Below are 15,816 nucleotides of genomic sequence, written 5' to 3'. Positions count from 1 at the left end.
CTTTGGGCCCCTTGGTACCAATTGAGCATCGTTGCAACGCCGCAGCCTACCTGAGTATTGTTGCTGACCATGTCTATCCCTTTATGACCACAATGTACCCAACATCTGATGGCTACTTTCAGCAGGATAATGCGCCATGTCATAAAGCTGGAATCATCTCAGACTGGTTTCTTGAACATGACAATGAGTTCACTGTACTCAAATGGCCTCCACAGTCACCAGATCTCAATCCAATAGAGCGTCTTTGGGATGTGGTGGAACGGGAGATTCGCATCATGGATGTGCAGCCGACAAATCTGCGGCAACTGTGTGATGCCATCATGTCAGTATGGACCAAAATCTCTGAGGAATGCTTCCAGCACCTTGTTGAATCTATGCCACGAAGAATTGAGGCAGTTCTGAAGGCAAAAGGGGGTCCAACCCGTTACTAGCATGGCGTACCTAATAAAGTGGCCGGTGAGTGTATGTATATGCGGTGGACATATGCATAAATGCATATACTGTATTTATATGTGCATACATTTATATCAGCATATACATGTGCACCTTTAAATATATGTATATATATATATATATGATGTGTGTTTTTGTATATGCTCTATACAGTGAATGTGTGTGTGTAGCTGTGCGGGCTGAGGTGTATGTTACATGGGAATGCATTTCTGGTAGGGGTGAAGGTAGATATAAAGATGTGTTAGTGGGGGTGAGGTGGCTGTGTGTAGCTGTGTTACTGGGGATGAGACGGCTGTATGTAGTTATGTTACTCTGGGCGAGGCGGCTGTGTGTAGCTGTGTTACTGAGGGCGAGGCGGCTGTATGTAGCTGTGTTACTGGGGGCGAGGCAGCTGTATGTAGCTGTGTTACTAGGCGGCGAGGCGGCTGTATGTAGCTGTGTTACTGGGGATGAGACGGCTGTATGTAGCTGTGTTACTGGGGGCGAGGCAGCTGTATGTAGCTGTGTTACTAGGGGGCGAGGCGGCTGTATGTAGCTGTGTTACTGGGGGCGAGGAGGCTGTATGTAGCTGTGTTACTGGGGATGAGGCGGCTGTATGTAGCTGTGTTACTGTTGGTGAGGCGGCTGTGTGTAGCTGTGTTACTGGGGGCGAGGCGGCTGTATGTAGTTGTGTTACTCCAGGCGCGGTGGCTGTATGTAGCTATGTTACTGGGGGCGAAGCGGCTGTATGTAGCTGTGTTACTAGGGGGCGAGGCGGCTGTATGTAGCTGTGTTATTGGGGGGGAGGCGGCTGTATGTAGCTGTGTTACTGGCCACGAGGCGGCTGTATGTAGCTGTGTTACTGGCCGAGAGGCGGCTGTATGTAGCTGTGTTACTAGGGGGCGAGGCGGCTGTATGTAGCTGTGTTATTGGGGGGGAGGCGGCTGTATGTAGCTGTGTTACTGGGGGTGAGGAGGCTGTATGTAGCTGTGTTACTGGGGATGAGGCGGCTGTATGTAGCTGTGTTACTGGGGGTGAAGCGGCTGTATGTAGCTGTGTTACTGGGGGTGAGGCGGCTGTATGTAGCTGTGTTAGGGGCCCCGACCAACCTTAATACGGCCCTGGTGACATTCTACTATATCGTTTTACCCTGCACATTTGTATTGCCCTGATTGGCTGTTTTCTTGTTTGCTGTATGTGATGTTCCTGCTTTCACATGTGTAAATATTTCAATAAAATGTTTTAATGCCAACAATTGCTCAAGGAACAAACCCTCTTCAAGGTACCGTGCTATTTCATGTGAAATGACCTAATCCTCTGTACATCACTTAATATGTACACAGCCTCCAACCAGAGATTTCTAATCTGTATTGGGAGTTCGCTAGTGAAGAAGCTAAGTAATAATTTGTGGCAGTCAGTTTTCTGTTGAGAATGAACTTGTCTTGAGATTACCTTATTCTCCTCAGGTGTAAAGAGGATGCGGAAGGTGGATGGCATGCCTGGAGCCACTTTGTGACACACGTCATTGGGGCTGATAATTTTAAAGTACGGTGAACTCTCCTGAGTAACTTTTACCAGTCGAGGAACCTGTAAAAGTAAAAAAAACAATGACTATGATATTTACACTGCACTGCAGAACTTGGTTACTACAGGAGATTAAAAGAAAAGAATTTGTGATAATGATATAGTGTACGATGTGATGTGCACCTGCTTCCACTCATACAGCTGGAAGAAACTCACCTTGTCATTGTTTCTTAATACCAGTGGCACCTCATACGTCTCACAGGGAATATAGTTCTGAAAGACAATTTCTGATGGGAAAGGCTGGAAAAGGGCTTGTTCCACGTCTACTGAGGAGAACTAAAAAACAGCAGGAAATATTAGTAGCAGCTAATGCATAGGTTGCTGTTACATGCAAGCCTCAGGCTTGCATTAAATTAACGCAAAACACTGACGGCTCATTCCCGATCGCAGGTGTTTCCATAGAAACTATGGAAACACCTGCGATCGGGCCGCGGGCCGCGGGGTGCGGCTTTGTCTGCGATTGCATTTTCAAGCGCAGACAAAGCGTTGCGTGTGGCACCAGCCTTAGGCCGGTGGCACACGTGGCATTTTGAACCCATTTTTGGACCGTTTTTAAGCAGTCTGTTAAAAAAAGCATTCGGTTTTTGAAAACGCATGGGTTTTTGACCGGTTTTACCAACTATCTTAATTAAAACAGGTCAAAAACTGATGCGTTTTCAACTAACGCATGCGTTATTTTAACGGACTGCTTAAAAATGGGCCAAAAACGGGTTCAAAATGCCATGTTTTTGCCACTGGCATTGCAGAGTTTGATCAGTTTCCTCAGCATTTGTGCAGTGAAAATTGACACTTTTTATATGGTTCTAAAGAGTTTTCTGTCAGAGTTTATTTAGTGTGTCAGTTCCTTTCGCAACTTTTTAGTCATTTGTAGATTTGTATCAGGCATTTTTCGCTTTAAAAAAATGCAGGTGTGTGCATGAAAAAAAAAATACATGTATGACAGAACCAATTGAATACAAGTCCAATACATGTACGACACATAAGAAGCATGCGCTGAACATATGCATAAAAAACAAACATTTATGTAAAAGGGGTTAGAAGTAAAAACTGCAGCAACAATACACTCTTATTTTTATCTCAATCTCTCTTCACTGTTTTATCTCGAGATGTGTAATTTTCATCTAGCAGCCACCCATTTCAATCCTTTTGGAGATCTGTAAAAGCTACTGCACACAAGCCAAAAGCAAGGCATTGCTAAGCAGGCACCTTCTGATGGGTGGTCTCGCTCATATCCAGCATCTGAATGATCCTGGGAGGATGCATCTCCCTAGTGTTGGCCAATCGCTGTTCGGTTGTGAAGGTCATCTCCCGAAGAAATGCTGATGGGGTGATGGTCATCTAACAGGGGAGAAGGTGATAGGGAAATCACATTAACAGATGTGTACAACAGAATCCTATAAACTAGTTGTTCAGTAATAAAGCAGCACCTGGCACGTATTTGGATAAGAACTTGTGTCTACAGCGTCAAGTAACCCCTTTATACCGGCCCATTGATGGCCTCCATTTAGTTTAAAACTCCCTTCCAATAACACTACACCCTGTATAATTTCATACTTTCTTTGTGTACACATTATATAATGCACGCATCCTTTTCTTTAGCCCCCTCCTCTTAATGCCCCTTCTCTGTTGTCCTGTATATAAAATGTCTGTAGCCGACTCATTAAATTGCCCTTTCTTTTTTTCCCCCTTACTGTGGCTTCCTGATTTATGCCCCGTCTGCTGTCAAAAATCCCATTTAAAATACATATCAATTTCTAATGACCCTTTGTAGCCAACCAGCTTTAAAATGCTTCTTTATCTGCCTCATATTTCTTTCCTTTTTGAAATGAAATGATCCTTGCATCTCCCCATTCCCCCACAGGAACTTGTATTGGTCCTGGCTCCTGATACAAGCAGTGCAATGAGGAGCTTGCTTCTTACCCGTGCCTTCCAATTTGCTACTATAGGCTGCCACAACTTTTTTCTTGACAGAGATATTGACCATATCTCTTGTTATTGGCACCTACGCTGGCACCCTAAAGGGGTTGGTGACTTTACCTCATGTCTTTTGTAATGTAAGTGTAAATGGCAGGATATTAGGTAATATCCCAATATGCATTTATTAAAAGTTCTGCTCTGCTGTGAAGTAAAGCCCCCTGTCTTTTACCTCATCAGCCAGACATTCCTGCCTGTCCATAAAATGGCTGCAGATGCAGGATTATATGATCTCTAACTGTACATGAACAATCGCTAATTAGAGATCACATGATCCTCCATCTGCGGCCATTTTATGGACAGGAATGTTTGGCAGATGAGGTAAAAGACAGGAGGTTTTACTTTACATATTAAGAAAGCAGAGCAGAACATTTAAATAGATGCATATTGGTAAAGTACCTTATACCCTACTCCCCATGCTTACACACACATTACAAAAATATGAGGTAAAGTGGGAAACCCCTTTAACTGCTCTACTGATAATTTGCTTTAGGGGTACAAAATGTTTCTTTTTATTGGCCAGCTAAACAGTTATTGACCCTGGCTCCTTGTATTATCAGTGCAGTATAGAGCTGGCATCTTCCATGACCCACTGATACCTTATAGATGGGACACAAAATTGCTTTTAATTGGTCCTGTGTCCTGTCAATAGCTGAGTAGTGCAGAGCTGGCAGCTTACCTGCCCCACTTCATACATTTCTTATTATTTGCAGCGAAGTTGGCCCCTATTCCTGGTGTTAGTAGTGCAGTATGGAGCTTACCTACTCCCTGCTGAACCTCTATGAGGCAGCACTGTAGATACGATCCCGGTGAGGGACAAGTATTATTTCTGAACAGCTGTCTGACTTGATTTGTTTGGACCTAGGATAATCCCTGGGTTCAGTCACCGACATCTGTCTGCCTAAGCCTTGCAATGAAGGATAAAAAACGACCCAATTTATGAAGCACTTATTACCATGTTGGCGGCCTCTTCATGTCTGGTCAGCTTGGGGTTGCGAGGAGCTTGGACTTTGCTCTGGATGCTGCTTGGCATGTCTGAGAGACTCAGTTCATCTAGGAAGAGAGGAGAATGAGCCTTTACTGCTGGGCACCATTGTTCTGCCTACAGTAGATCTAATGTCCTTCATAATTACATATATATATTCAGCTTCCATGCACACAGATCAATCCTCAGTGATCAGCCCACAGCCCCATTTTGTGTTTATATATCTGTTTCTGTAAAGCCGAGCGACAACCAACATGGCTGAAATTAAAGCTGATACAAGAGTTGTCACTCAGCTCTTGTAACCTGTCAGTTGTGCAGTGCTGTGATCTGTTCTCCATAGGAGATATAGTATGTAGGACACAAAGAAAACTGTGTGATAACGTAATCAAAGTTGCCTGAAAGGTTTCTCAGGACTGACATTTAATGCATATTCTTTTGCTTCTAAAGGTAAGTGCAACTTCCTCATGGGTGAACCTCAGTGTAAGGGACTGTTCACAGCTAACTTATTTCGTACAGTTTGTGCATCAGTTATTGTGAACCAAAACCATATGTAGTTGACCACGCAGACCAGATTTCCCTTAGGGGGATGGCGTTTTGAACCCGTTTTTGGTCCGTTTTTAAGCAGTCCAGTAAAAAACGCATGCGTTTTTGAAAAACACATGTGTTTTTTGCAAACGCATCAGTTTTAGACCAGCTTAAATTAAGATAATTGGTAAAACCTGTCAAAAACGCATGCCTTTTTTAACGGACTGCTTAAAAAATTACCAAAAACGGGTTTAAAAGGCCATGTGTGGCATCACCCTTAGACTGCATTCACATAGCCATGTGCTCGCACTGGACCAGATCCTGGGCAAGCATAGCGCCGGGAGGAGGGGTGAGCACTCCACAGCCCTCCTCCCTTCATAGGAAGATGAGCAGCACCTGGTTCGGTCACGATGCGACAACACACCATGTGCTCATCACATGTTGATCAGGAGACATAGAAGTTTATGAGGGCCACAAATTGGTTCGTGAATTATGCGACTCACTGCCCTCCCATCTGAACGGCCATGGGAATAAGCCCTTACACCAGGTACTGTAATTCTGCAGTAATTCCTGAACTATTTAATGCTCAACTTCATCCAAATTGCATTGGACAAAAAGCAGGACTGTGCCCCATTGTGAGTCCCTGGTAACATATATGTTGAGGCCAAAATGACATAGGAAAGAGCAAGTGGTTTCGATCAAGGCACCCATATTTTTCAATCAGAGTCTTTCCCGACAGGGAAACTAAAAGTCTGTAAGTGAAAGTGCAATCGCTTCCCCGATCAGGTCCGCCGGAGTTCACCGTCTTCTTCCCGGTACATGTAAGTGCTTGATCTTGCGACACAAATTCAAAGTTAAATCCTGCGGTTTGTCCGAATCTGTCAGATCATCCGCCGGCCCGCCCCCCAATTTCTGTTGCATGAAAGCTGGCGCAGATGTGGCAAAATCCGATCTTGCGACACAATCCCCGTCGCAATCCCCGAAAAGTTGGAAAACCCGACGAAAATGCGGCTGCAGGACCCTTAGTAAATAAGCCCCAATGTGAAAACTTCATGTCAAAATGCTAAACAACATTTTTCGGCATTATTAAAAACTCAGTTTTTACATGTATCATTTTATAAATTGCATATCTCTAAATCTGTGGCCTTGCCAATTAAGATCCCCTTAGAAATAAGAGCGGGCATTTTAAATCCACGAGGAATAAGTTGACAAGAGAAGGTGGTATTATATCTAGGTATCACACTTTGCTCCATATTGGACAGTATGGTTCAGAAAAATATAAATATATTTGAAAAAGGGCCTTGAAGGAAGATCTGTCACGGGCATGTAATGCAGAACTCTCTGAGGTGGCTAGAATACAATATTTTAAGATTACTTGCCTCCCTAAGATGTTGTATCTCTTCCGTTGTGTTCTATTAAAATTTACTCTAAGATCTTTAAAGGATATATAACGACTTTTAATAATCTTTGTGTGAAATAATAAAAAATAACAAGCGTAGCTAAAGAATATCATTATTTCTTTTGACAGGATAGGTCAATGCCAAATATTCATGGTTACAAACATTATTGACGCTTTGCGATACTGAAGGTACACAGTAACTGTGCATAAGTGGGTTCAATTAAAATTGTAGACATGTTGTATGATGGAAGCACTTAAAAATCGTTTTATAAGGTTTCCCTACCAAATTTGCAGTTTGCTTTGTCAATTTGGAAAGGTGTTGTTGAGAGGATGAACCTTAAAAAAGTTTGGCCATGAAAGAAAGTTCTCAAATTTTAATCTCCTAATGGTGTGTACACAATAAAGATCCTTTTTAACTCCCTTTCAATTTTACTCAGTTTTATTGCTGTTTTAGTTCCCATAACTCAGTGATGGTCAGGGACTCTCTAAGCAGACACTTCATGAGTCCACTGTGCTATTAGATGCTTGGTGATGACAATGTGCTTAGATTGTCATAGTACAGGGTTTATCTACACTTTCATTTAGCTTCTGAACATTCTACTAGTACATGACACATACAAAAAAGAGCCATGCGACAGATCAGAGATAAGAGATGATGATCAATAAAACACAGCTCTGCTATAAAGACCTTATCTGTCTGTAGCTTGTAGAGTAAGTCTCTCCGGCAGGAAGTGCCTGTGTCTGAGCAATTTTTTTTTTTAAGTTTTTATTTTTCAATTTTTCTAAATTTTATATAAATACAGAAAAACTAAGTAACAAGAGCACCGGCTACTGCTTATTCTTCACTACATTACAGGAGTAATTAATAACATCATAAAGTAACAGTGTATTACGGTTCCTTAGTCACATGTGGTTTACAATACAAGTTACAGGAAATGAAGAAAAATAGCAAAGTAGCCAGACCTCTTGTCGAAACAAATTAACTTGACGCTTGGATAATCAGACACTCACACACGCACACCTCCTAGTAGACTAAGATCAGAGAGCTTTTATAAAGCACTGTGAGGATTTGCTCAAATTTTTGGGGGCACTTCCTGTTAACATATAATGAGCGGTAGTGAGGATAACCCTAATATCCACTGTTTTAAAGTGGGGCCTCCTGATCTTTCCATGACATCATCAACACCTTCCGGGCATAGTATAGGGTGAAACTAAAAAAGATTTCCTCATAAACATACAGAGGGGGACAATAAACGCGGGAACTCAAAATGTTGATTACGGAATTCAGACCAGAAAGTATTAATCTTAGGGCAGATCCAGATGCAGTGCATGAAGGAGTCTGACCTGGTTTGTAATGCAGGGGGTAGGGCAGAAGGCTGAGAGTGCAGACAAGAGAAGCTATTCATGAAAAGAATTCAACCATAGGCAGAAGATTTATGGTCGTATCCATGGGCAAACAAAATTGTAACCAGCAGGACTCAAAGAATTATATGTTTGAAATGCTGTATGTTGATACTGTTTGATAATAACAGTGAATTGTTAATGAACAGTAAACAGTGAATATGTTATTTTGTTATCCTGAGTATATTAAGAATCGTGTCTTCATGGGAATACCCCTTTGATATGGGAGAGTTGGCATGTCCCTAATTTATCACTGAAGAACTTGGCGCAGAGGGGAATATTAACATTGGCAGCACTGTATTAGCAGCTTAAAGGCTCAGCTTGATCTTCCAAACTGTACCTTCTTCCAGCATCTCCAAATTAGGCATACAGTATTTTAATGAACAGAAATAAATTAAGAGATCTGTCCTGCTCCCCCCTCTTGCCATTTTGTTCCTAGATAGCGGGAAAATGAGTTGCGTATAAGGTACTTAATGTTTCTCTAAAATTCTAATATGGCAAATGTTTAACTGAACAGCTCGCTGCTCCCCTTGTATAAACCATATAGAACAAATGTAAAAAGTGCAGGTGGTATTTTACCGCTAAAAAAATTAAATAAGGAGAAATCAGACACTTTTCAGTGGCGCGGGCAGGGCTGTTTGAAAAGTGCTGACTTGGCCTTCTGTCCGAAAGTGGCAGAATTTTGGCCACAAGGTGAACCAATGGGATCATACATATTAAGGGGCGGTTACTAAGGAGATCACATGATTATACAAAAAGGACCAATGATTGGTCGGAAGGACACAACCTCCATATATCACAGGGCAAAGTTATTAAATAGACAAGTTGGTGTTCGGCACACATTATAACCCCGAGACCCCTGAGGATGCCGCGTTAGGTGGCAAAACATGTCGGGGAGTTACTGTAGATTTTAGATAGCAAGGTGTCATGCAGTGTAGGCAATCTAATGTTGATGGTCTGAACAGACTACAGAAATGGTCTGATAGTGATAATCAAGTGTAGAGGTTAGAAGCAGCATGCGGATGTACTCAATGTGAGGGAGAGTGATAACTATATACAGTGTACCTCAAAGGTACAAACAATAGACACATTAAACGCCCAATAGAATGTGAACTCAATCTACTCCACATTGACAAATTGACCTGAAATAAAGCTTCTGCAATATACCTTACACCTGTATAGCTACTACTATGTCTCCTAAAGCTGATAATTTTACAATTTGGGTAATGTGAAGCAATCATTGTAATTTTAGATACACTGTAATAAAAGTTATCAATCCTTTTGCATCACTAAAATATATCTGCCAAGGTGGCAATTTTGGAGTGATTTATGGGTGGTTAACCTGAATAACGCTTAGTGTCGGTCCATTTTTTGGAAAGTACTATCTGAAAAATATATTTATTCATTGTGTAGACTGTGTAGAGGTACAGATAGGGAGAATGCTAAAAAATGAAAAGCTTCCATAATTCCTAAATAACATGGATAATAGCAGGTTTAGAGAGATGACCAAGAACCCAGTGGTCATTCAGGCTGAACTCCAAAAATCCTGTATGGAGATGGAAGAAGCTTCCAATAGTTCAACCATGACTTAAACCAGCAAATCCATTCTCAATAAAAGACACATGAAAAAAGGTTGATGAAACCAAAATTTTACTTGGTCTATAGGAAAGCAGGTACTGCTCAACGCTTGCACGGTGACATCCCTACAGTAAAGCATGGTGGTGGCAGGCTGCAAGTATGTTTATCAGCAGATGGGACAGGGAGACTTGACTGGATTAAAGGGGTTTTCCCACAAAAGAAAATTCTCACATTTTAATCCCCGAGTGATGTTAACACAATAAAGATCATTTTAACACCTTACTTTACAATTTTACTCAGTTTTATTGCTGTTTTAGCTCCTATCACTCCCTTGGCTGCTCATTGCAAAATACCAGGGTGTGGGCAGGGACTCTTTAAGCAGACACATAATCCATCTAGTTCTGTGGAGTGACAATGTGGTTAAATTATCAGGGTACTGGTGTATTTATACTTTAATATGGCTTCTGACATTGTACTAGTATCTGACACACAGAAAGAGAGAGAGGAGACAGATCAGAGATTCATGAGATTACACAGACTGACAGACTTTTACACTGTTACACTGTGAGCACTGCTACATCTCACAGATATGTGCCTGCCTCCCCTTTTCCTGGATCACTTATCTTCTCCTGTAGTTTGTAGTTTGCAGTTTCTCTCTCTGCTCACGATCTTCTGGCAGGAAGTAATCAGTTTGAGAGACAGAAACTCAGCTCCACAATCTCGCACAGAAATCCAATATGGCAGCCCGACCCCAAGTCAGAAGTTACAGGGTCGTGCCTAGGGGAAATTGAAATTGTGTACACAGGACTGATAGAGACAGGTTGAACTTATGTCTGTGAAATGCTGCCAGATATGGGATAGAGAATAATAATATTAATTCCTTTATTTATATAGTGCACACAGATTACGCAGCGCTGCACAGAGCTTGCCAAATCAGTCCCTGTCCCCAATGGGGCTCACAATCTAATCAACCTACCAGTATGTTTTGGAGTGTGGGAGGAAACCAGAGGACCTAGAGGAAACCCACGCAAACACAGAGAGAACATATAAACTCATTGCAGATGTTGACCTGGGAACCTGCAAGGCTTTAGTGCTAACCACCAAGCCAATGTGCTGCCCAGAGAAGGCTTTCTACTGCCATTGATTAAGCAGATGGGGCAAGTTATAGGCAAAGAATTCCCATCATAACCTTTGTTACTCCCTCTAATAATGCATAGTACGTCTGATAAAGCACTACCTTAGGAGATGCACTATAACTCCTAGGAGGGTTGGGAAGGAGGGGTTGGTCTGACACTCTACTCTGTTGTATTCTGAAATCCCTATTTCATATCTTCCATCTCCGCTCCAGGGACATTAATCCATCCTTAGTGAGCAGATTACAGCTGTCAAGGGGATTAGTACTGACCTGACACTCAGAATATGGGTTATGTTTACAGCAATATGAATGATGTTAAGCTGCCCTCTCAGTCTCAGCAGCAGCCCAGCTCTATAGCAGCAGTGTCCCCGGGCCAACTGCAGGATCTAGAGACTTTCTATCCATCCAAAGACCGGACCTTCGATCTACCCAGCCCTCAAGCTCTTCCGTCATAGCAAATAAAACAACTACACATTATACTGTAAAATTCCACCTACTACTTTGCTTGTGAGGTCACTATAACATTGGATACAGTCTGAATTTTGTATTTTAATATTCCTCATGCAATATGGTCTGCCACAGCAGAACCGTGAATGCAGCTCTAGAATAAACTATAGGTTGCATCAGTACTGTATAGATTAAAGGGCACCTACCACCACGATTCTACCTATAAAGGTAGAACGGGTAGTAGGTGGATGAATGGGACGTGAGGATAGCCCTTTTTTGGGCTAATCCTCACATCCCGGCTATCCTTTTGTAAACTTTATTGCTTGTATATGCTAATTTTCGGAGGAACGAGGCTACTGGGGCATGGAGAAGCCGCGACTAGTAGCCTCATGTCCGGCTACTTCACGCCCCAGTAGCCGCTTAAGAAAATTAGCATATACAAGCAATAAAGTTTACAAAAGGATAGCCGGGACTTGAGGATTAGCCCAAAAAAGGGCTATCCTCACATCCCATTCATCCACCTACCACCCGTTCTACCTTTATAGGTAGAATCGTGGTGGTAGGTCCCCTTTAAGTACAGTACATTCCAGGTTAAAAATATTGCTTCTCAATAAATTAGAATATCAGCAAAAAATTTTTAGTTTTTTTACAGCAATTCAATTCAAAGAGTGAAACTCGTATTTTATATAGAGTTATTACAAAGAAAATGAACTTTTTCAAGTGTTTATTTATGCTTATGTTGATGATTGTGGCTTATAGCCATGGAAAACCCAAAAGTCATAATCTCAGAAAATTAGAATAATTAAGCCATAACACCTGCAAAGACGTCCTAAGGGTTTTAAAAGGTCTTTATGACTGGTTCAGTAGGCGACACAGTCATAGGGAAGACTGCTGACTTGACAGATGTCCAGAAGGCAGTCATTGACACACTCCACAAGGAGGCTAATCACGAAGCTGGTTGTATCAAAGCATTTTAGTGGGAGTTAAATGGAAGGAAAAAGTGCAGAAGAAAAAGTTGCACAAGCGACCGGGATAACCGCTACTACAAGTGTCACATTCCATGTGTTAAGTCACTTCCAACCAATAGACAACACCAGAAGCGTCTTACCCGGGCCAAAGAGAAAAAGAACTGGACTGTTGCTCAGGGGTTCAAGGTGTTCTTTTTAGATGAAAGTAAATTTTGCATTTCATTTGCAAATCAAGGTCCCATAGTCTGGTAGAAGAATGGAGCGTCACAATCCAAGCTGCCTGAGGTCTAGTGTGAAATTTAGACAATCAGTGATGATTTGGGTAGCCATGTCATCTGCTGGTGCAGGTCCTCTATGTTTTATGAATATCAAAGTCAGAGCAGATGTCTACCAGGACATTTAAGAGCACTTCATGCTTCCCTTTGCCCACAAGCTTTTTGTAGATAGAATTTTCCTTTCAGCAGGACTTGGCACCCGTCGACACTGCCAAAAGTATCATTCTGTTTGTAATGACTCTATATAATATGCAGTATGAGTTTAACTTTTTGAATTGAATTACTGAAAAAAAAAACTTTTTGCAGACATTCTAATTTATTGAGAAGAACTTGTATCTATAGAATGCGTCCTCAATATCAGATTTGTGGAGGTCCGAAACCCAGTACTTCCACAAATCATCTGCTCTCAGCAGCTGATACAAAGAATGAAGAAGATAGGTCATCAATATTTTTGGCCCACAGGCCCCTAATGTACCAGGTCCCTAATTCTAATGCATTGTTTATAGTACTGGAGGAAGTTACAACAAAATATTGAATGCAGCTCTGAAGTATAATGCAGGATACAAATCAGGATCAATTCAGGGTAAGTAGCGTAATGTATGTACACAGTGACCTTATCAGCAGAATAGTGAGTACAGCTCTGGAGTGCAATACATGATTGCATTATTGAGTGATTCCAGCAGGAGAATAGTGAGTACAGCTCTGGAGTGTAATACATGATTGTATTATTGAGTGATTCCAGCAGGAGAATAGTGAGTACAGCTCTGGAGTGTAATACATGATTGTATTATTGAGTGATTCCAGCAGGAGAATAGTGAGTGTAACTCTGGGGTACAATTCAGGATCTAATTCAGGATTAGTAAAAGATAAGTAACATGATGCATGATACTGTGAGTTTGGCAGAAAAATATGGAAGAAAGCTTTGCAGGCTAATATAGAATGTTACTTAGGATCAGTAGGTTATGTACTCAAGTGACACAGTGACATAAATGAATTCCAGATAAAAACTGTATAATGGGATGAAAATGTGATTATGAAGCTCTGTTACAGCAGCCTTTACTGCACATATAACATTACATAAGAGGCCAGCATTTCTTCAATGCTCAGCGAACGTCCCAGATAGAAGACACATCACATAAGCCGTCATGCATATTTGAATGAGCAAGTGCTCTGTGACCTACATGGCAGCATCTCAAGTCACTTCAATGAAAATAAGGCGCTGCCTCACGCACACAAAAACCTACCTTCAAATACAGGTCATCCAATAGACACTGGCTGCTGTGCTAAAAAATGTGTTTTTATGCAGTATATGCAATATTGTGATATTACATAGGGAGTGCCTGTAATGTACATATGATATGACATAAATGTAATCTATGTGTGATATTAAATAAAAAGTGCTGCAGAAGGAATGTGCATCTGTAGTACCTGTGTTATCAATAGACCTTTAAATATATGAGAATATGTAGTGTTTATATTTAATATGTGATATTACACTGATATGGGGTGATATTTCACTGGAGATGCATCTGTATTTATATATGTGCTAATATAAACGGTGATGCTACAAAAGTGACTATATGATTATTAAATCTGTTATAAAATACTGTAGGATGGAGCATCTATTAACTTATATAATAATAGATGCTCTATTTCCACAGTGTAATACTACATATAGTAATAATAAAACAGATGCATACACCCCAGTGTAATATCACATAAATAATTTATATGTGTGACACTACACTGGGACATGGAAAATCTAGGGTAGCTGTAATAACACACAGGGGGTGGACTCTGTATTATTATATGTGTAACAGATAATATGGCATCTGTTATTATATTTATGATATAATGGGAAATAGAGCATCTGTTATTATAAGTGTGATTTTATAATGGGGAATAGAGAATCTGTTATTATATGTGTGATATTATACTGGGGGTAGAGTATCTGTTATTATATGTGGGATATCATACAGGAGGTGGAGTCTGTATTATTATATGTGTGATATTATACTGGGGAATAGAGAATCTGTATTATTATATGTGTGATATTATACTGGGGAATAGAGCATCTGTTATTATATGTGTGATTTCATACTGGGGGATAGAGCATCTGTTATTATATGTGTGATATCATACAGGTGGGGGGTTGTATTATTATATGTGTGATATTACACTGGGGGATAGAGAATCTGTTATCATATGTGTGATATTATACTGGGGAATAGAGTATCTGTTATTATATGTGTGATATACTGGGGATAGAGAATCTGTTATTATAGTGTGATATTATACTGGGGAATAGAGCAACTGTTATTATATGTGTGATATCATACAGGAGGTGGAGTCTGTATGATATGTATGCTATACTGGGGGATAGCTATGTATGATATTATATGTATGATATCACATAGCGTGTGGAGTCCGTATTATTACCAGGGATACATGTGCAGGTCGGTGTGTATGCGGTAAGTGTCTTCTCCTCTCTCGCTGTGCTCTTAGTAGTTCTTAGTACTGTGTTCGGTACTCACCGGTTTCGGGTTGTCAAGTTCGCCCTGTTGCTCTCTGCTCTTGAGAGGTAGTTAGTTATCGTCGTCACCATAGCAACTAGCTGACACCTGCCAACAAGCCGCATTGTGATTGGCTGTTATCGCGTCTGCGGTTACCATAGAGACCTGGCGTCCTGTGTGATTCCTACAGGTGATTGGTATGAGTTACTTTAGGTGGGCGTGTCGCTGATACAGGCTGCACTGGCTGCGCCCCGAGTTGCCGCGCACACAACCTCTGTGGACTTTAGTATGCTCTGTTCTCTCCCTGTCAGCTTTCATTACACCCGGTCTGTAGCCCCCGCTTCCATCTATAACATACTGTCCAGTGACTACTCTCTGAATGACCTACCACCAGCAATATTGCCCTGATCGAGCCCTTTTTATCATGTGCCTAATAAGTGCAGTGAAACTGACAAAAAAACACACGACATTTTCATTCTGTGACAGTCCCACTTTATTCTTTGGGTCGATACGATCGCAGAGATACAAATTTCTATAGGTTTTAGTGGATTAAAACATTTTTAATCTTTTGTACAAAAAAGATTTTCTATTTTGCCAAAT

The 15,816-nt window shown here is 41.2% G+C and overlaps 1 protein-coding gene across 3 annotated transcripts in view; it reads right to left on the bottom strand.

The window, feature by feature from the left end:
• HYDIN (HYDIN axonemal central pair apparatus protein) overlaps positions 1-15,347 on the bottom strand; it is a 107,874-nt gene extending 92,527 nt beyond the window's left edge. For all 3 annotated transcript variants that reach the window (XM_072116976.1, XM_072116977.1, XM_072116978.1), the window contains exons 1-5: positions 15,238-15,347; positions 4,946-5,043; positions 3,223-3,354; positions 2,173-2,292; positions 1,885-2,019 (exon numbers count right to left, since the gene is read on the bottom strand). In XM_072116976.1, coding sequence (XP_071973077.1) covers positions 1,885-2,019; positions 2,173-2,292; positions 3,223-3,354; positions 4,946-5,023 — 465 coding nt within the window. In that variant the 5' untranslated portion in view covers positions 5,024-5,043; positions 15,238-15,347. The remainder of the gene's footprint in view (positions 1-1,884; positions 2,020-2,172; positions 2,293-3,222; positions 3,355-4,945; positions 5,044-15,237) is intronic.
• Between the last annotated feature and the right edge of the window lie 469 nt (positions 15,348-15,816).

Source organism: Engystomops pustulosus, chromosome 7, assembly GCF_040894005.1.
Source record: "Engystomops pustulosus chromosome 7, aEngPut4.maternal, whole genome shotgun sequence".
Lineage (NCBI taxonomy): Eukaryota > Metazoa > Chordata > Amphibia > Anura > Leptodactylidae > Engystomops > Engystomops pustulosus.
Note: the sequence above shows the minus strand (reverse complement) of the source record. Positions and strands in the feature narration are given on the sequence as shown.